Source organism: Macaca nemestrina, chromosome 2 (genome assembly GCF_043159975.1).
Source record: "Macaca nemestrina isolate mMacNem1 chromosome 2, mMacNem.hap1, whole genome shotgun sequence".
NCBI lineage: Eukaryota > Metazoa > Chordata > Mammalia > Primates > Cercopithecidae > Macaca > Macaca nemestrina.
In genome coordinates, this window is record NC_092126.1 from 120,290,755 (window position 1) to 120,311,434 (window position 20,680).

Here is a 20,680-nt window from a genome sequence, read left to right on the forward strand (position 1 = left end):
ATGTGTACCTTTACTTATTTTGTTGCAAAAGGCCCTGTTACTTTTAAATGCAGTAAATTTGTAACAAGAAAAAAACTGTTTTCATGCTTTAAAGATACAAAGTTTAAATATAATTACAATTTTACTAGGAACTTGCTTTTTTTTTCTGATGCGAAACCAGTATTTGTAAAAAAAAAAAAAAAAGTCTAGCTAAAATGAAACTCCCATCTATATTTTTGAAATTTATCTTCAATAAAGACCAGAGAACTTTCTTACCCAGCCCACGAGGATGGGACCAACATGTTCAGTCGAGCCATCAGGCTTCCGAACATCTCGAAGCTGACTAAGGAGCTCTGGCAAAAAACAAACAGATGCTTATTTGTTAGGCAATCAAATATGAACAGGGCTGGAAGTAGGTTATTCACATTGCAGGCATTTCATAATCACTCACTCATTAATAAGACAACTCAATTAAGGCTACAAGTCACAACTCATTCTGGGAACAAAATTATACCTTCATGTAGAGGGATTAGAGAGTCCAGTGTTCCAAAAATTTGATTCAACTCTTGTTCTGTCATTATGGAGAGTTTCAGCATGGGGTCATGATAGGCCTGCACAAAAATGGCAAGAGATGGAAGCAAATGTTTAAAATCAGAGGAAGTACATTGTTCATGTAAGTAACTCCTGATAGGTCCTATCCAATAACAAAACTTCTGGCTCTCTAACAACAACTTCTCCCATAAAGCTGCAGGAACAGCAGACAGGTGTGGCTGGAGGAGAGGAGAAACCAGCACTGCCTTGAGCCTTTGTGGTTGAGAAACCAAAGCAGATTTTTCAAAAGCTTTTTTATTCTAGTATATCATGTATCTAGGAAAGAGCACAAATCCTAGGTATAGAACAGATTTGACTGTTAATATGTTTTCAAAATCAAGATCCTGCCTTTTAAAAAAAAATCCCACTTTATTCAAAACTAGCTACCAGCAGATTCTTTTTTTAAATTAGTACATATTTAAAATAAAGAAAAAGAGGAAAGAAACAGTGATTGGTATCCTTTACTACTGATTTGAACGAAGAGAGCAAAACCTCTGCTAATCCTATCACCTCTTATTAGAGAAAATTAAACAACAAGAATACACAGTTATACACAGGGCACTGAAGTAGAATACAAAGACTTAGAAGTCTCCTACCTTCAAGGAATTTTATAAAGCTAATGGGGAAGATAAGAAAAACTAAAATATTTTCTAGTTTTATATTTTAGTTTCCAATCTCATGGAAAACTAAATCTATGTTTAAAAAAGAATTTTTTTCTTTTTTTTTTTTTTTGAGATGGAGTCTTGCTCTGTCACCCAGGCTGGAGTGTAGTGGCATGATCTCAGCTCACTGCAACCTCTGTCTCCTGAGTTCAAGTGATTCTCCTGCCTCAACCTCCTGAGTAGCTGGGATTATGGGTGCCTGCCACCACGCCTGGCTAATTTTTTTTTTTTTTCTTTTGAGACGGAGTCTTGCTCTGTCGCCAGGCTAGAGTGCAGTGGATCTTGGCTCACTGCAACCTCTGCCTCCCGGGTTCAAGCAATTCCCTGCTTCAGCCTCCTGAGTAGCTGGGACTACAGGTGCACGCCACCACACCCAGCTAATTTTTGTACTTTTAGTAGAGACAGGGTTTCACCATGTTGGCCAGGATGGTCTCGATCTCCTGACTTCGTGATCTGCTGACCTCGGCCTGCCAAAGTGCTGGGATTACAGGCGTGAGCCACCATGCCCGGCCTAATTTTTGTAGTTTTTAGTAGAGATGGGGTTTCACCACGCTGGCCAGGCTGGTCTTGAACTCCTGACCTTAAGTGATCCACCCGCCTCAGCTTCCCAAAGTGTTGGGATTATAGGTGTGAGCCACCGGACCCGGCTTATGTTTAAAATTTAAAGATTCACATCAAGACTGATGTCACATGACAGCAAAAAGCCATCAAATCAAAACTGCTCTAGAGGGTCAGAGAATTAAAACTGGAGTGGCCAAGCAAAGTTTTGAAGATGAGCTGCTTGGTACAGAGAAGGAGGCAATAAATGTTATGTAAGAATAAACTGAGATTTGAGCTGGTTCCTGAAGGATGGGTGGATATGAACGGTTGAAAGGAACGAGAAAAGTTTGTAGGACGGTAGGGCCACCATGAGGAAAAGGATGGCCGGGAAACATCTCAAGGTGCTTGAGTTTGGCAAATCTTCATGCAGGAAAGGGAAATTACACGTATGACCAGCATGATAACTCTCACAGTGAAATAACTTCTTTGTCCTCTCTGATCTCCTCCTCCAGCCCTGCCTAAAACTCAGTTTCTTAGCTGTGTCCAAGCAAAGCTTGGGTGGCCGTCTCTCAGGAATGCTAGAGGTGGAATTTCATCTTAGCAGAAAGACTAAAAACCCTTAAAAGAAGGAAGGTATCCTTCCAACCCTGTGATTCTTTGAGGAGGTTGTGAATATCAGATGAAGGAGTCTGGTTTTAGCCTCCAAGCCATGCAGGAGGGGGGCTGTGCCACTGGAATGAAAACATTTTTGAGGAAGGTTTGTTGTCCTCCTCCTCCCCACACAAAATGTTGATTAGAAAACAAATTCCTATATAAAAGACCCCGGCTTATATGATAGTATGCAATTGCCTCATTTCACTTTATTTGCTTTTGAGATTCAAATGGCTTTATTTCTAAGACTCAGTTCAAGTTTCAGACAAGCACACATTCTCTCCCATGGGCAAAGACTCGTACATATGAGACTTCTAGGACAACGAAACATACATAAAGCGAGGCCTCCATGGACACTTTCTGATTTGGGCTGAAGTATTCTTTGACATGCATTACAGACATGCAGAGGTAAATGCCTAAAGGTGCCAGGTCTGGAGAGCTATTCTGCCCTCTGGTTTTGAAGCACTTTCCCCACTGCTTGGTGTGTGGTAGCAGACCAGTCTTAGTCATAAAAGGAGTTCTCATGAAGCACCACTTTAGGGTTGTGAAATTAGTCAAGAAAAAAAAGTGACTTGACTCAAATGACTGGATTTAAATTTACCTTTTTTGCTAATTTCAAGTCTTCTATCAAGTCTTCTTCTCCTTGGGAAAGCTCAAAGATGGCCTGCAAGGAAAGATAAACATATTCGCTGAATTCTCCCTTCATTTACAAGACCATATTCAAAGAGTGCTGGCTCCACCACTCAAAACCCCAAATTTACATATTTAAGTATTTTAAGTTACATTAACCTGAAGCAAATGCATCTATGCTTAACCCTGCAATGAAAAGATACTGCAAAACTACTGCATATTGTGCTTCTCTGTTTGTGGGAGAAAGTTTCCACACATTTCTAATTCAAAAAGTCATCTTTCATGTTAGAGAACTTTGATGCAGTCAAACAAGAGGGAACTATTTTAGGTAAAATAATTAGCGTGAGCATGGATTTGGTACCCTTGTTGTGAGAGGCAATCATAAGAAGTGATTCAGAGGCTGTTCTAGATAATGGATGTGGCAGTATTATTAACTGGGCCATCCTCACTTTTTCTTCCACTCGACAGAAGGCGAATCTCAGCAGAAAGTTTTATTTGTATTATCCAATGCCTTTAGGCTGATACTGTAGGAAGAATCCAACATTTTATCACTCCAAATACAATCTGGTAAAGTTAATTCATTCTAAATTACCTCTCAGTCCCACAGGTACAAAAAATAAAATTATAGGAGCTGGCTGTGTGGAAGAGTATGTAATGTAAATGGACCGTTTCTAATTTGGCTCCATTAAGCCATCATACTAAAGAGCTATGACGCGCAGAACACTCTTTCACTTCCATCTGGGAAGTCAAACTGTCAGCAAACATTACATTATTAAAGGACTACAAGTTTGTAATTATATTTCAGGGTCTACTGTGTTTCAGGATATAGGGAAAAAGTGGTCAGGCTTTGAAAGCTCCCTCCACCTGGGGCTGCTTGGTAAACTGAGGACAAAGCAGGTGGAGGCACAACCCTGGGCTGGATACTCCAAGGATCTCATCCGATGATGCACACATGAAGTTCTCAGCACAGCCTGGCACAAGCACTTAGACAAGCTCTTCTATACAGGGTAATATTATCAGAGCCATTTAGGGCAATTGATACAGAAAACTTACAGGGAATGAAATTAACTGGATTCTATAGAAAGGAAGTTTTCCACAAAGCTGAATCAAAGTTATGGAAACTGAATATTTTAAAATAGTCTAGAAGTTGCTATCAAAATATAACTAAAATGATTATTTCTGTGAACTTCAGAATCCTAAATAGACATTTGGTTTCATCTTCTTGTAAATTCACATTTTCACATCAGTTTCTTTTTAAAGTGGGGGCCACACCCTCCCAGCTGGTTTCTGGTTTCTCAGTTCCTTCCCCAAGGTGAGACACTCCCGTTTGTCCTTCTACAAATGCAATGAAGAATTGATTTGGAGACTAAGGCGCAAACTCCAGCACGGCTGACGCCTGCAGTGCACCTTTGTTCCAGACACACAGCCAACATGGAGTTTGGGCCCGGAGCCTACCTCCTGACGTTTGATTTCCTTGGATGTAAGCATCTGATTGACGCACACATCGAAGGTCTCACTCCACAGCTTGCTATCTCTCCGTTTCGTGCTTGAGGGGGCGGCATTTCTGGACCAGGGTCGGGGGGCGAGGATGTCAGGGCGGCTCTCACTGCGGAAGCTAATGGAGCGCTAAACAATGAGAAAAACAAACCATCACGGGGGCAGCGGCAGGACTGGGTGGATCTTTGAGCAGTTTCCTGTCGTTGACAGAACATAAATCATACATGTGAAAGAAAAAGAGGACATTGCCACAAGGCCTTTGGGAAGTGGGGCATTGTCTTGAGCCTACGTGCTAAGGAAAATTGGACAGGGGGCTGCTTTGGAACATGCGCTGGGAGTATCCGTTCTGTGCGACCTGGATACCAAGTGGACTACAGTGCAAGCACATATCAGGCCAAACTCACGCATGAAGGCAGTTCTTGGATACGTGATGAGCTCTACTTTTTTCCAGTGGACATCTCCCCTCTTTAGAAGAACAAGAGATAACAATAGTGGATGACCTTTATTTATTTAAACATTTGGCTAGTACTCCTACTCTCCTCCTTCTATAAATAGAATCCCACTAACTTTGGGTATCCTATTACATATAGTCTTGGTGGGCTCCCCCAGACCTGACCACTAGAGTATTCCACCATCCTGGTTCAGGGATGGGCATGTGATTCCCTGAAATTTCTCACATGATTTATGGGAGAAAGGAGGAAAGAGTATTCCTTTGAGATTGTGAGTTCAAGAGATAACACAAGCAGGGGCTTCCAGCAGCAACTCTCCCTGGTTAAGCAGAAGCATCTGTCTGCTACAGGAGAGAATAAAGGGACCTAGAATGAAGGATGGAGTGACCAGTGGAGGCAGGAAGGGAGCAAGCTTTACCAATACTGCTTGAGCCTCTGGATCCCACTGTGCCTGAAACCGGAAAGAACAAGAACCACCCTTAGACATTTTTGTTACATATAGAAAGACATTTCCCTTTCTATTATCTCAGTTGGGGTTCCATCAACTTGAAAAGTCCTGACTAATATACATACTAAATACCATCTTCGCAGCACATGATTCCTGTCCCTGAGGTATTTTCCTATTTCCCAAAGAGGCCCCGGTAGACTCCGGGGCCGTCTAACCATCCGAAGTCCACCTTTGTGACTTAAACATGCTACCAAAATGCTTTTCATGACAAATACAAATGATCCGGAAGAAAGCTGAGTGCATCATTTTCAGTCTTCATACTAGAAGATTTCATTACACTTATTGGAGACTGCCAAAGCAATGAGGTTGCTGTGCTCCAAAACCACATTCTTATTTAGGAAGTGTTCCCCCCCATGGCTCTCTGTGGCCTTCCGCGTGAAGTTTCAACTTCTCAGCTTGGCACAGAAAGTCTCTTGTAATCTGACCACAGTCTCCATATTTAGGATCCCATCCTGCCACTCATCCATGAGCCTCCATTTCTCCAACCATACTAGGCTATCTGTCATTCCCTAAATCCGTCATGCTTTGCCATCCCTCTATACTCCCTTCAAGCAATCTTCTCTTCCTGGAATGTGTTTCCATCACTTCAAACTGGCTAACTCTTTTTTTTTTTTTTTTTCTGAGACAGAGTCTCGCTTTGTCGCCCAGGCTGGAGTGCAGTGGTGCGATCTCGGCTCACTGCAAGCTCCACCTCCTGGGTTCACGCCATTCTCTTGCCTCAGCCTTCTGAATAGCTGGGACTACAGGCGCCGGCCACCATGCCCAGCTAATTTTTTGTATTTTTAGTAGACACAGGGTTTCACCGTGTTAGCCAGGATGGTCTCGATCTCCTGACCTCGTGATCTACCCGCCTCGGCCTCCCAAAATGCTGGGATTACAGGTGTGAGCCACCGCGCCTGGCCATGGCTGGCTAACTCCTAACTGCCCTCAGGATATAAGGATGTAACTCAAACAGCACCTCCTCTAAGAAGTCTTTACCAATATTCTCCCATCCTCCTACCCCAGAGCAATTTAGACATACCTCTTATATAGCAATGATCACACTTGATTATAATTATTGGTCACCTGCTCTTAACTAAAAACTTCCTGAGGTCAGGAACTGAATTTGCATATGACATATGAGCCTTCATCACAAAGGCATTCTAAGGTAGTTCCCAATTATTTTGAGATTCAACAAAATTCCAGAAAGTAAAGAAAAATTTTAAAAAGAACTATTCAACATAAGGGCATTGTTAAATAAGTTATAATTGGCTGGGCACGGTGGCTCACGCCTGCAATCCTAGCACTTTGGGAAGCCGAGGCGGGTGGATCACCTGAGGTCAGCAGTTTGACACCAGCCTGGCCAACATGGTGAAACCCTGTCTCTACTAAACGTACAAAAATTAGCCGGGGCGTGGTGGCATGCGCCTGTAATCTCAGCTACTCAGGAGGCTGAGGCAGGAGAATCGCTTGAACCCGGGAGGTGGAGGTTGCAGTGAGCCGAGATCGTGCCACTGCACTCCAGTCTGGGTGACAACAGTGAGACTCTATCTCAGGAAAAAAAAAATTATAATTCCCTGCTGGATGGAATATTATCTAGACAATTCAGAGATAATTTAAAATGTAAACATCCCTTCTATGTAGCCTAAAATAAAATCAGGATTAAAAATCTATATGTGAACATTTTATAGTTTTGCAAAAAATGCACATGAGCAAAGATATAAAGGGAACATCACAAAATTCTGTTGTTTTTTCATGTTGACATTATGGGTGATTTCTGTCCTCCTTTATAAATTTTTATGTCTTTTGTTTTTTTTTTTTTTTTTGAGATGGCGTCTCGCCCAGGCTGGAGTGCAGTGGCGTGATCTCAGCTCACTCACACCATTCTTCTGCCTCAGCCTACAGAGTAGCTGGGACTACAGGCACCCGCCACCATGCCTGGCTAATTTTTTGTATTTTTAGTAGAGACGGGATTTCACTGTGTCGGCCTGGATGGTCTCGATCTCCTGATGTCGTGATCTGCCCGCCTCGGCCTCCCAAAGTGTCTAAAATGGCCAGGCGTGGTGGCTCACACCTGTAATCCCAGCGCTTTGGGAGGCTGAGGCAGGCAGATCACCTGAGGTCAGGAGTTCAAGACCAGCCTGAACAACATGGTGAAACCGTCTCTACTAAAAATACAAAAAAAGTAGCTGGGCGTGATGGTAGGTGCCTGTAATCCCAGCTACTTGGGAGGCTGAGGCAGAATTGCCTGAACCAGTGAGGTGGGGATTGCAGTAAGCTGAGATTGCACCACTGTACTCCAGCCTGGGTGACAGAGCAAGACTCCCTCTAAAAAAAAAAAAGGAGCCGGGCGCGGTGGCTCAAGCCTGTAATCCCAGCACTTTGGGAGGCTGAGACGGGCGGATCACAAGGTCAGGAGATCGAGACCATCCTGGCTAACACGGTGAAACCCCGTCTCTACTAAAAAATACAAAAAGCTAGCCGGGCGAGGTGGCGGGCACCTGTAGTCCCAGCTACTCGGGAGGCTGAGGCAGGAGAATGGCGTGAACCCGGGAGGCGGAGCTTGCAGTGAGCTGAGATCCGGCCACTGCACTCCAGCCCGGGTGACAGAGCGAGACTCCGTCTCAAAAAAAAAAAAAAAAAAAAAAGAAAAAGAAAAAGAAAAAAGAAAAAAATGAGGCAGGGCTTGGTGGCTCATGCCTGTAATCCCAGCTCTTTGGGAAGCTAAGGCAGGCGAATCGCTTGAGCTGAGGAGTTCGAGACCACCCTGGGCAACATAGCAAGGCCTCGTTTCAGTTCTAAAAAAAAATATATATATATATAAATAAATAAATGAAAAATGTAAAAAGAAACTTCCAAAGAGCTTCAGGGTATTACCACAGCCTTCTGGAAGCAAGACGCTCACTCTGTTTGCAAGTAGCAACACAAGCCCCTCAGGCTGGCACAAATAGCGGGGAGCTCCTGGGCTCACTAATGAGCTCATGATGGCTGGACCAGCCCTATGCAGGTCAAGAAAGTACTTGCACCAAATACACAGTTCACTAATGGTATCTTACAAATCCTTGTGATCTCTTAAAAACAGTCCCTTGTAAACAGTAACCAGTAACTAAATGCACGCAGATCTCCAGCACTCAGAATCAAGCATTAAAAGGTCAAAACAAGTGCAGTGAGTCATTAACTTGCTCAACCCAATTTGCAGTTCTGATGGCAGCTGAGTTGAGAATTAAAGAGTAGAAAGAAAGGAAAACACACACAAAAAATTCAAAATGAACGTTTCCACTTTCACTTGAGAGAATCAACCTCCTACCCTGTTATATTTTCAGTCCTTGGCTAACTTTAAACTCCCCCTACCAATTTGAAAATCATGTATGCTAACTTTAAATTTTCATACATTACAAAAGTATATAAAATTAAGTACAAATGCCCTCATTTCCCCAAGTCTAGAAGTAATAACTGTTAAGTTTGTTCTAGCTCTTTCCAAAGTTTTTCCATGCATTCGTTAACACCCATAGAAAACTGAATGTTTTCTCTTTTCTTTTTTTTTTTTTTTTTTGAGATGGAGTCTCACAGTTGCCAAGGCTGGAGTGCAGTGGCATGATCTCGGCTCACTGCAAGCTCTGCCTCCTGGGTTCACGCCATTCTCCTGCCTCAGCCTCCCAAGTAGCTGAGACTATAGGCGCCCGCCACCATGCCCAGCTAATATTTTTGTATTTTTAGTAGAGACAGGGTTTCATCGTGTTAGCCAGGTTGGTCTTGATCTCCTACCTTGTGATCCGCCCGCCTCGGCCTCCCAACATGCTGGGATTACAGGCCTGAGCCACTGCGCCAGGCCGAGAATGTTTTCTCTTTCTACTTTACAGTATCTTTAGGTGAAATTTACATAACTCAATTACTTTTTTGTTGTTGTTTCTTGGAGATGGGTCTTGCTCTGTTGCCCATGCTGGAGTGCAGTGGTGCAACCATAGCTCACTGTAACCTCAAACTCCTGGGCTCAAGTGATGCTCCCACCTCAGCCTCTTGAGTAGCTAAGATTATAGATGAGTGCCACCACTAAGCAAGTGCCTGGCTAATTTTTTTATTTTTAATTTAGTAGACATGGAGTCTTGCTGTGTTTCCCAGGTTGGTCTTGAACTTCGGGTCTCAAGAGATCCTCCTGCCTCAGCCTCCCAAACTGCTGGGATTACAGGCATGAGCCACTGTGCCCAGCCTACAATTAACCATTTTTTAGTGAACAATTCAATGCTATTTAGTATATTCAGGAGGTTGTACAACTACCACTCTATCTAGTTCTTAAACATTTCCATTACCTCAAATTCACTTATTTTTTAAAATGGCTGCAGTTAGTATCCCTCCCATAGTCTGGACAGGCCTATTGATTTAATTAATCCACAACTGATGGACATTAAAATTGTTTCCAGTGTCTGGCTATTACAAAAAGTGCCTCAGTGAACATGCTTTGTGTATTTGTGCTGATACTTCTAAAAGGCAGGAATTCCTTAAGTGGAATTCCTTGGTCTAAGAAGTATGAACATTTTAATGTTTGAGATGTACCACTAAGTTGACCTCCAAATAGGCTATTCAACTTTATATTCCTCAGATAGGTACGTATCTCTCATAGATTGGTCACATTCTCATAACAAGGTATTATTATCAATCTGATAGGTTAAAACAACTACACCTTAATTTCAGTTTTGTGTTTCGAAGGTAAGATTGAGCATATTTTAATTAATTTATTTAAAAATTTCCCAGAGAGTTAGAGATTGCCTTCTGCTGCGGCATGGGAAAAAGGAGAGCAGTAAGCTGTACTAGGTGAGCTCTACCATTACGGAATTCTTGCTTTGCGTTTCCCTAATGATTGCTGGACTCGGGGTACTATGGGGGATATCACAGAGGGTCTTTTATATGCTTTGCCTACACTTAGCACTTCTGATATATTCTCTCTGATTCTCATAACCACCCTGCAAGTTGGGGGTTTATTCCCATTCTACTGAGGAGGAAACTGAGGTTGAGGGAGGCTAAGATTCAAAACCAGATCTGTTTGGTTCCAACAGAGCCTGAGCTCTTTCTACTATGGGGAATGCATCTACTGTTTGCATGCAAGACATGCATTTTGGGGAGGTTTCAGTGAGATGGGATCCAGCTCCTGCCTTCTAGGAATATAAATCTAGTTAAGGAGCGAGAGAGGATGCATTTGCTCAGCTTTAGGAATAACGGCTGATCTCTGACTAATCAAACTTCAAATTTACACCTTTAATTAGGCTGGATTAAAAGAAACATTTTTTCTTACACCACTCAGAAGGGGACTGGATGTTGAAAGAAGAATCCCAAGGGAGGAATAAAGAATGCCAACCATTTTTCCAGGTGAGGTTACTCACACCTGTAAGTCTAGCACTTTGGCAGGCTAGATGGGAGGATTACCTGAGGCTAGGAGTTTGATACCAGCCTGGGCAATGTAGCAAGACCCTGTCTACAAAAAAGGATAATCATACAATAATACCAAACCAGTGTGTGGGCAGCAGCTGGGCTGGGCTGGGGACAGCACCTGGGTGATGGGTGGGTGTTCACAACAGCACTGACTACATACCATGAGCTACCCCGAATCCATCATCAGTACCACTGGGAGAAACTATATTGAGAGAACTTGAGTTGAGGGAGGAACAGGCAACTACTACTAGGAAAAAAAAAATCTCTAAAGAGGATGCCTCTTTAGAGAGAAGAACAGCCATATCCCTACCAGCATTCCTGCCACTGTCCCTCTACACACCCTTTGCCCTTCTCTATTTTTCTCTATATTCAATATGTGCTATATTTATAGGTTTGTTTATTTCATGTCTATTTCCTTCCAATAGAAGGTAAACTCCTTGAAGGCAGGCATATCTACCTGCTGATGGATTCATCAGCAACTGACATAGTAAGACCTCAACAACTTTTGCTTAATTATTAAATGTTATGCTTGCTATGTGCTGGGCACTGTGAGGAGAGCTCTAGAGGGAAGGATTCTGCCCCCTTTACAGATGAGGAAACTTGAGGCTCAAGAAGGTGAAACTTTGCTGAAGGTCACACAGCAATGAATGGTGCTTTATTAGTTAAAACCCAGTGGTAAGGTGACTGTCAGAATGACAATTCAAGTCTAGTCTATTTCAGGCCAACCCCTCTGCCCCAATACTTAACCAATATCCTACCCTAATTGCCCTAGGATAAGATTCATAGTGTGGTGGGGTACACATGCCCAAATAAATGAATTGTAGGTTACTTCTTGGCCTGTAGAAAGTTTGAAAGTTCTTAACCTGGCCACCACATTTTGGACTACAGATTCTTTATTGTGGGAGGCTCTCCTGTGCATTGTAGGATATTTAGCATCATCTTTGGCCTCTAACCACCAGATGCCAGCAGCACAGCCAGCCCAGTTATGACAACCAAAACATCTCCAGACACTGCCAAATGTTCCTGGGGTTAGAAACACTGGTCCACGGTTAACTAGGAGAGGCCCACCTGAAAGTGAGGGACCTGGCCTTGGGCAGGACCACATAAAAACAGAAGCACATACATATATCTCCCTGGGTGTGGGGATGCTGGGAATGGAGTGAAAAATATTCCAGGACAAGCAAGAGTTTCCATGAGGGAATCTGGCCTAGCAAATGAGTCAAAAACTGAAATCTCATAATTGCTGGCAGCTAAAACAACAATGACCATAGCAGAGATAATGCAGATTGAGGAAATGGTGCTCATGTTTATGCCTGAGCTGGATATGTGGAAAAGATGCTGCAAATGCAAAAGAGACTGTCAGGGGCTGGGGGAGGGGGGTGGCAGGTGCACTTTACACGTGTCAGAGGAAATGTAAACCCAGCAGGTAGGCATGATGGGACAGATCTGATTTGTTAATGCCGCCTGTTCAGCGGGGTCCTCCCTCGCCCTGTTCCAAAAACCGTTTTCCACAGCCACAGATAACATGCTCCAATAAAGTATTCAAGCCAAGGAAATTCTCCACACTTACCATCCTAACCATATTGCTATTTTGTAGCAGATGTTTTATTACCAAGGATTGGAGGTTGGGGTGGGACTGTAAGAGGAAAACACTTTCCTATGTTGCCACTGCGGTGGGTTAAACCAAAGTGTACAGCAATAATGGCCAGGACAGGAAAATGTTATCCAACAGCATCCTGGAGGAGTCTCCTATGAGGCTTCATTACAGAAATTAATGATAAGTGAGAAGTAACACTTCCCAGCTGTGTGGTCTCTGTCACATTTGATCCTCATGCTAATCCTAGGAGAGGCATTGGGCAGGTTCTTGTATTTTTCCCCTTTTAACAGATGAGAAATTTGAGTAGCAGAGTGGTAAGTGATTGGCACAAGTATTGGAATAGGAACTGAGTGCAACTGTTTGACTCCAAAACATGGATTTGGGTGAAGAACATAGGCTTTGGAGTAAAACAGGCATGGCTTCAAGTTCACTCAATGGCTGAGAGACCTTTCATCTCTCTGGGTCTCAGTTTCCTCATCTCTAAAAGGTGCATAATAATAAGTACCTCACAAAGTTTTAGTGAGGATTGGATAAGATAAAGTACACGAGAGGCTTGGGCAAGTCCCTGGCACTCGGTCAGCAGGAATGGTAGTTACCTATCATTGTCATACCACAGACCGCACTGCCACTATTAGTGCTTGTTTATACATGCATTCATTCATTAGCAAACAGCAAACACATCTCTCTGAACTACCTGGACCAAATGGCTCCTAGGGGGACTTCCATTAGGATAACTCCTAGGGAAAGAAAAGCCCTCAGCAGGACACTGTTGTTTATAAAAGATCTGGAAACAGCCTAAAATGTTCTACAATAGGGATTAAACAAATTACACTGCAACAATAAAAGGAAACCTTAAACAGTTGTTAAGAAACATTCTTTTTGAGAAAAGCTTAATGATAAGGAGAGAACCTCACATGTAGAGTTAAGTGAGAGAAGATCCAATTTGAAATACAACAAAACGTTAACAGGGGTTACACCCCTGGATGATGGGACTATGGATAATTTTTGTTTTCTTTTTAAAATTTTATTTATTTTTAATTTTTTGATTTTTTTTTTTGGTAGAGACAGGGTCTTACTATATTGCCCGGGCTAGTCTTGAACCCCTGGCCTCAAGCAATCCTCTTGTTTCAGCTTCTCAAAGTGATGGAATTACAGGTGTGAGCCACTGCACCTGGCTGATTTTTATTTTCATCTTTTAATTCTCTAGATTTATTTTCCAGACTTTCTTTAATGAAGAAATATTAACTAAGAAGAAACACAGTCAGCTGACGAATGTGAAAGACAATGAACACTGAGTTAGAAATGTCACAATAAACATAAAACTACATATTTAGAATCTGATTCAGATTGATGCCCATTAAAACCATGGTAAAAGGGCACCCAATTAATTCATAATCAATAAATGTCAAACCTCAAAAACACAGTACAACAAGAAAACCTTCTGTAGCTTGGAGATATTCTGAGTAGAATGAATGAAAAGCTGAAGAAAATATTTGGCTTAGGTGTGGAGAAAATATTATACAATTTGCATAGCACAAGTCCAAAATTAGGAAGGCTTCCAGAGGCTTGGGGCAGTAGCCCAATCATCTTCATTGGGCACCATAAAATGGCTTTTGCATGAGAATGTTAATGACAAAATATTCCACAAGCTGAAACGGAAATGATGACTCTCCCTGCCATAGAAGGTGAACAGCAGTGAGGTGGGATGCTCCAACTCAAAAGTCTGGTGACTATTTTTAAATCCTGGCAAACTTCAGGCTTTATAATGATGAAACTTTGACTTTTTGTGGTAAGCCTACGGCAGAAGAGGCACTCAGAATCCCAGTTCTGGCCCTTACCAGCTGTGTGACCTTGGGCACAATTTTAAACCTTCAGATCTCTCCCTGTAAGTGATGATGAATCCTATCTTGCAGAGTTTTAGAGATGATATGAGGCCATGAACATAAGGTACTTTGTGCAGAACCTGGTTCATCATAGATACTACACTAATGAGTGTTATTACTAAATAAAAAATGACAAGCTTTAAATTACAACAGTCAACAACTTTTTTTTTTTGGAGACAGAGTTTTGTTTTGTTGCCCAGGCTGGAATGAAGTGGTATGATCTCAGCTCACTGCAGCCTCCGCCTCCCGGGTTTGAGCAATTCTCATGATCTCAGCCTCCTGAGTAGCTGGGATTACAGGCGCCTGCCACCAAGCCTGGCCGATTTTTTGTATTTTAGTAGAGACAGGGTTTCACCATCTTGCCCAGGCTGGTCTTGAACTCCTGAGCTCAGACAATCCACCTGTCTCGGCCTCCCAAAGTGCTAGGATTACAGGCATGAGCCACCGCACCTGGCCCAATATCAACTATTTGCAGTGGCTTCCAGGAACAATAAAGAACAGTAATATTCTACTACTCCAGGAATAGTAAAGAACAGCAGAGAATCAGGAGTTCCTCTTGAGACAGACTACAGATTAACTTGTCAGCTATACTCTCCAAGCTTGTCCAACTCACCTTATTTTGTTGTTCTGTTTGTTTTATTTTAGGCTTTTAGCAGCCTGAAGCCATGGTTTTTAGTTTCTGTTTCTAGTGATAAGCGGAAAAGAGGGATAAGGAAGGGGCTTTACTGGCCCAACCAGAAAGAGAAACTAAGAACCCATGACTGTATTCTCTCCCTTGGATACCCAATACAAGACAGTCTGGTTTCTGGTTGCTTTCCCTAACACACATGTGCCATCCACCCCCAAGCTCATCTCCATGTCAGCCAAATAAGCTAGTTATAGAAAATATGTGACCTTGGACCAAGGGACAAAGTTTGAGGTGCTCGGAGAAGGAAATCATGGTTGTCAGACATGGAAATCAGCACATATGCTTGGGTAATTTCTTACTTATTTATTACTACTTCTATCTAGATGGCATCAGTCATCCCATATTCCCTTCTCAAGCCTGAAATGCTATCTCCCTTTCATCCTTATCATCTGTGAGCCATTCCAGGTCCAACCCAAATCCCTCCACCCTTGCTAGGCAGCCTTCCTTGACGACCCCTCAGGCCATTGCTAAACTCTCTGTAGTGTATTTTATCATAGAAGATTTTCTAATCTTATTCATTTTTATCTGGTTGCAAAGGTAATACATAATTATTAAAAAATTCAAGTACAACAGAAATATATAATGAAAAAAATCAATAGTTCTATCTCATTTATTTATTTTCTATTCACTTGTAATTCTTACATATTGGGGAAAAAAGGAGAACACAAAATAAACAAAAGAACTGCAAAAGTATCTTATAATTGTATTCCCAAGAGACAACAGAAAAAAAAAAAAGAATTTGACGTTCCTGTTTTTTTTCCTATCCATATACTAATATGGGTGTATATTATTAATTGGGACAGTGGTTTTGAACTTTCCCCCAATTTTCTTCCCCTACTTGCTAATATACCTTAGACAACTTTTACCAAGTAGAACTTTTACAATTCTCTAGAGCAGGACTACCTTTCTCTATTGACTGTCTCCCCATTAAGTCAAGTAAGAATAAATAACACAGTGGATCCAAAGAACATTAATGGAGACCACTAATTTATCACATATTCATGCTGCATCTGGGTTGAATAAAATAATTCCCTGATCTAAGGGCCAGAGGATGGAGCAATGAGAGGCTGTGGTTGCCAGAAACCCTTCTTTGCCATAGCAATACTTCCTGGAGGAGCTACAACTGGGGGAGGGGACACATATTCTATTATGAAGTAGCCCAGCTGCAGGAGATGGGCAGGGCCCCATCACTAGGCTGGCAGCCACTGCCAGGCCCTGGAGAGAGCTTAGGAGCAGCAATGGCTGCCTTTTCTAGTCATAACAGTGATAATAATAGCAAGTACTAATTTTTGAGCACATCCTAAGTAATGTGTAGTATTAGGCACTGTGGATACGGAGATAAGACACCACCTTGGCTTGCATGGAAAACCCAAGGGGCCCCTGGGAAGAGCTATTTTGAAGGATATCACAGCAAAGAGAAAAACTGTGGCAAAAGAGATGGAGAAATGTTAAGAAGTCTAGATTTAGATGTGAAAACAGAGAAGCAGGTCTGTCCAAAACTGACACACATCAATAACAGAAGCCTTGCTGTATCAATGGCCTTTAGTATTCACACCCTTTGACCAGAATTCCATTTCTAGGAGTATAATCAAAGGAAAGAAAGAAGAACAGACATGCACATGATCAGGATGTTGAAAGCACTGTTATCTATAATGATCAAAAAACAGAAACAAATGTTCAACAACAGGAGAGTGATTAAATAACTGTACATTCTTTTGATGAAATGCTATATGAGTCCATTAAGAATCAGGTCTGTAGCCAGGTGTGGTAGCTCATGCCTATAATCCCAGCACTTTGGGAGGCCACGGTGGTAGGACTGCTTGAGGCCAGGAGTTTGAGATCAGCCTGGGCAACATAGTGAGATTTTTGTCTCTATTAAAAAAAAAAAAATCAAGTCTTTGAAAACTACAAATGACATGAAAAATACTCTTCCATTGTAGAGTTATTTTATACCATTAAGACCAAAGGGAGTAAAAAAATAGCATATACAGTGTGATAGTGATTTTGTTTTAAAAAATGCACATGCAAGTATAGTAAAAGGTAAAATTGCCTGAGTATGTACCAAAATATTAATGGAAGTTTTTTGGTGATGGGAAGTAGGATTACAAGTGACTTTTACTCTCTTTTATGTGCTTCACTATATTTTTCAATATTTATTTATTTACTTATTTTGAAATAGGGTCTCACTCTGCTGCCCAGGCTGGAGTGCAGTGGCATGATCTCGGCTCACTGCAACCTCCACCTCCTGGGTTCAAGTGATCCTCATGCCTCAGCCTCCCAAGTAGCTGGGACAACAGGTATGCGCCACTACGCCCAGCTAAATTTTGCATTTTTTGGTAGAGACGGGGTTTCACCAGGTTGGCCAGGCTGGTCTCAAACTCCTGACCTCGAGTGATCCGCCTGCCTCTGCTTCTCAAAGTGCTGGGATTACAGGCGTGAGCCACCACGCCCAGCCCCAGCCTCAATATATATATATATTTTTGAGACAGAGTCTCACTCTGTCACCCAGGCTGGAGTACAGTGGCACAATCTCTGCTCACTGTGACCTCTGCCTCCCGGGTTCAAGCAATTCTATCTGCCTCAGCCTCCAAAGTAGCCGGGATTACAGGTGCGTGCCACCACGCCTGGCTAATTTTTTGTATTTTTAGTAGAGACGGGGTTTCGCCATGTTGGCCAGGCTGGTCTGGAACTCCTGACCTCTGGTGATCCACCCGCCTCGGCCTCCCAAAGTGCTGGGATTACAGGTGTGAACCACTGCACCCGGCCTCAATATTTAAATGATGTTATATAATCAGAAAAGAAAGCACAATAGAAGGTAATTTAAAAAAAAAAAAAGGAGGGGGGCGGAGCAAGATGGCCGAATAGGAACAGCTCCAGTCTCCAACTCCCAGCGCGAGCGACACAGAAGACCAGTGATTTCTGCATTTTCAACTGAGGTACTGGGTTCATCTCACTGGGGAGTGCCGGACGATCGGTGCTGGTCAGCTGCTGCAGCCCGACCAGCGAGAGCTGAAGCAGGGCGAGGCATTGCCTCACCTGGGAAGTGCAAGGGGGAAGGGAATCCCTTTTCCTAGCCAGGGGAACTGAGACACACAACACCTGGAAAATTGGGTAACTCCCACCCCAATACTGCGCTTTAAGCAAACAGGCACACCAGGAGATCATATCCCACACCTGGCCGGGAGGGTCCCACACCCACGGAGCCTCCCTCATTGCTAGCACAGCAGTCTGTGATCTACCGGCAAGGCAGCAGTGAGGCTGGGGGAGGGGCGCCCGCCATTGCTGAGGCTTAAGTAGGTAAACAAAGCTGCTGGGAAGCTCGAGCTGGGTGGAGCTCACAGCAGCTCAAGGAAACCTGCCTGTCTCTGTAGACTCCACCTCTGGGGACAGGGCAATAACAAACACAGCCGAAACCTCTGCAGACGCAAACGACTCTGTCTGACAGCTTTGAAGAGAGCAGTGGATCTCCCAATACGGAGGTTGAGATCTGAGAAGGGACAGACTCCCTGCTCAAGTGGGTCCCTGACCCCTGAGTAGCCTAACTGGGAGACATCCCCCACTAGGGGCAGTCTGACACCCCACACCTCACAGGGTGGAGTACACCCCTGAGAGGAAGCTTCCAAAGCAAGAATCAGACAGGTACACTCGCTGTTCAGAAATATTCTATCTTCTGCAGCCTCTGCTGCTGATACCCAGGCAAACAGGATCTGGAGTGGACCTCAAGCAATCTCCAACAGACCTACAGCTGAGGGTCCTGACTGTTAGAAGGAAAACTATCAAACAGGAAGGACACCTACACCAAAACCCCATCAGTACATCACCATCATCAAAGACCAGAGGCAGATAAAACCACAAAGATGGGGAAAAAGCAGGGCAGAAAAGCTGGAAATTCAAAAAATAAGAGCGCATCTCCCCCGGCAAAGGAGCGCAGCTCATCGCCAGCAACGGATCAAAGCTGGACGGAGAATGACTTTGACGAGATGAGAGAAGAAGGCTTCAGTCCATCAAATTTCTCAGAGCTAAAGGAGGAATTACGTACCCAGCGCAAAGAAACTAAAAATCTTGAAAAAAAAGTGGAAGAATTGATGGCTAGAGTAATTAATGCAGAGAAGGTCATAAACGAAATGAAAGAGATGAAAACCATGACACGAGAAATACGTGACAAATGCACAAGCTTCAGTAACCGACTCGATCAACTGGAAGAAAGAGTATCTGCGATTGAGGATCAAATGAATGAAATGAAGCGAGAAGAGAAACCAAAAGAAAAAAGAAGAAAAAGAAATGAACAAAGCCTGCAAGAAGTATGGGATTATGTAAAAAGACCAAATCTACGTCTGATTGGGGTGCCTGAAAGTGAGGGGGAAAATGGAACCAAGTTGGAAAACACTCTTCAGGATATCATCCAGGAGAACTTCCCCAACCTAGTAGGGCAGGCCAACATTCAAATCCAGGAAATACAGAGAACGCCACAAAGATACTCCTCGAGAAGAGCAACTCCAAGACACATAATTGCCAGATTCACCAAAGTTGAAATGAAGGAAAAAATCTTAAGGGCAGCCAGAGAGAAAGGTCGGGTTACCCACAAAGGGAAGCCCATCAGACTAACAGCAGATCTCTCGGCAGAAACTCTCCAAGCCAGAAGAGAGTGGGGGCCAATATTCAACATTCTTAAAGAAAAGAATTTTAAACCCAGAATTTCATATCCAGCCAAACTAAGTTTCATAAGTGAAGGAGAAATAAAATCCTTTACAGATAAGCAAATGCTTAGAGATTTTGTCACCACTAGACCTGCCTTACAAGAGACCCTGAAGGAAGCACTAAACATGGAAAGGAACAACCGGTACCAGCCATTGCAAAAACATGCCAAAATGTAAAGACCATCGAGGCTAGGAAGAAACTGCATCAACTAACGAGCAAAATAACCAGTTAATATCATAATGGCAGGATCAAGTTCACACATAACAATCTTAACCTTAAATGTAAATGGACTAAATGCTCCAATTAAAAGACACAGACTGGCAAACTAGATAAAGAGTCAAGACCCATCAGTCTGCTGTATTCAGGAGACCCATCTCACACGCAGAGACATACATAGGCTCAAAATAAAGGGATGGAGGAAGATTTACCAAGCAAATGGAGAACAAAAAAAAGGGGGGGTTGCAATACTAGTCTCTGATAAAACAGACTTTAAACCATCAAAGATCAAAAGAGACAAAGAAGGCCATTACATAATGATTAAGGGATCAATTCAACAGGAAGAGCTAACTATCCTAAATATATATGCACCCAATACAGGAGCACCCAGATTCATAAAGCAAGTCCTTAGAGACTTACAAAGAGACTTAGACTCCCATACAATAATAATGGGAGACTTCAACACTCCACTGTCAACATTAGACAGATCAACGAGACAGAAAGTTAACAAGGATATCCAGGAATTGAACTCATCTCTGCAGCAAGCAGACCTAATAGACATCTATAGAACTCTCCACCCCAAATCAACAGAATATACATTCTTCTCAGCACCACATCGTACTTACTCCAGAATCGACCACGTAATTGGAAGTAAAGCACTCCTCAGCAAATGTACAAGAACAGAAAT

At 42.8% G+C, this 20,680-nt stretch overlaps 1 protein-coding gene and 1 long non-coding RNA gene across 12 annotated transcripts in view; one reads left to right on the forward strand and one right to left on the reverse strand.

The window, feature by feature from the left end:
- Positions 1 to 20,680, reverse strand: part of LOC105482527 (Rho guanine nucleotide exchange factor 3) — a 346,919-nt gene that overhangs the window by 24,235 nt on the left and 302,004 nt on the right. For all 10 annotated transcript variants that reach the window (XM_011742660.2, XM_011742693.2, XM_011742663.2 and 7 more), the window contains 4 exons: positions 4,509 to 4,679; positions 3,025 to 3,087; positions 494 to 590; positions 256 to 332 (listed from right to left, as the gene is read on the reverse strand). In XM_011742660.2, coding sequence (XP_011740962.1) covers positions 256 to 332; positions 494 to 590; positions 3,025 to 3,087; positions 4,509 to 4,679 — 408 coding nt within the window. The remainder of the gene's footprint in view (positions 1 to 255; positions 333 to 493; positions 591 to 3,024; positions 3,088 to 4,508; positions 4,680 to 20,680) is intronic.
- Positions 17,926 to 20,680, forward strand: part of LOC105482514 (uncharacterized) — a 29,337-nt gene continuing 26,582 nt past the window's right edge. For both annotated transcript variants that reach the window (XR_987690.3, XR_003018297.2), the window contains exon 1: positions 17,926 to 18,014. This is a non-coding gene — a long non-coding RNA (uncharacterized lncRNA). The remainder of the gene's footprint in view (positions 18,015 to 20,680) is intronic.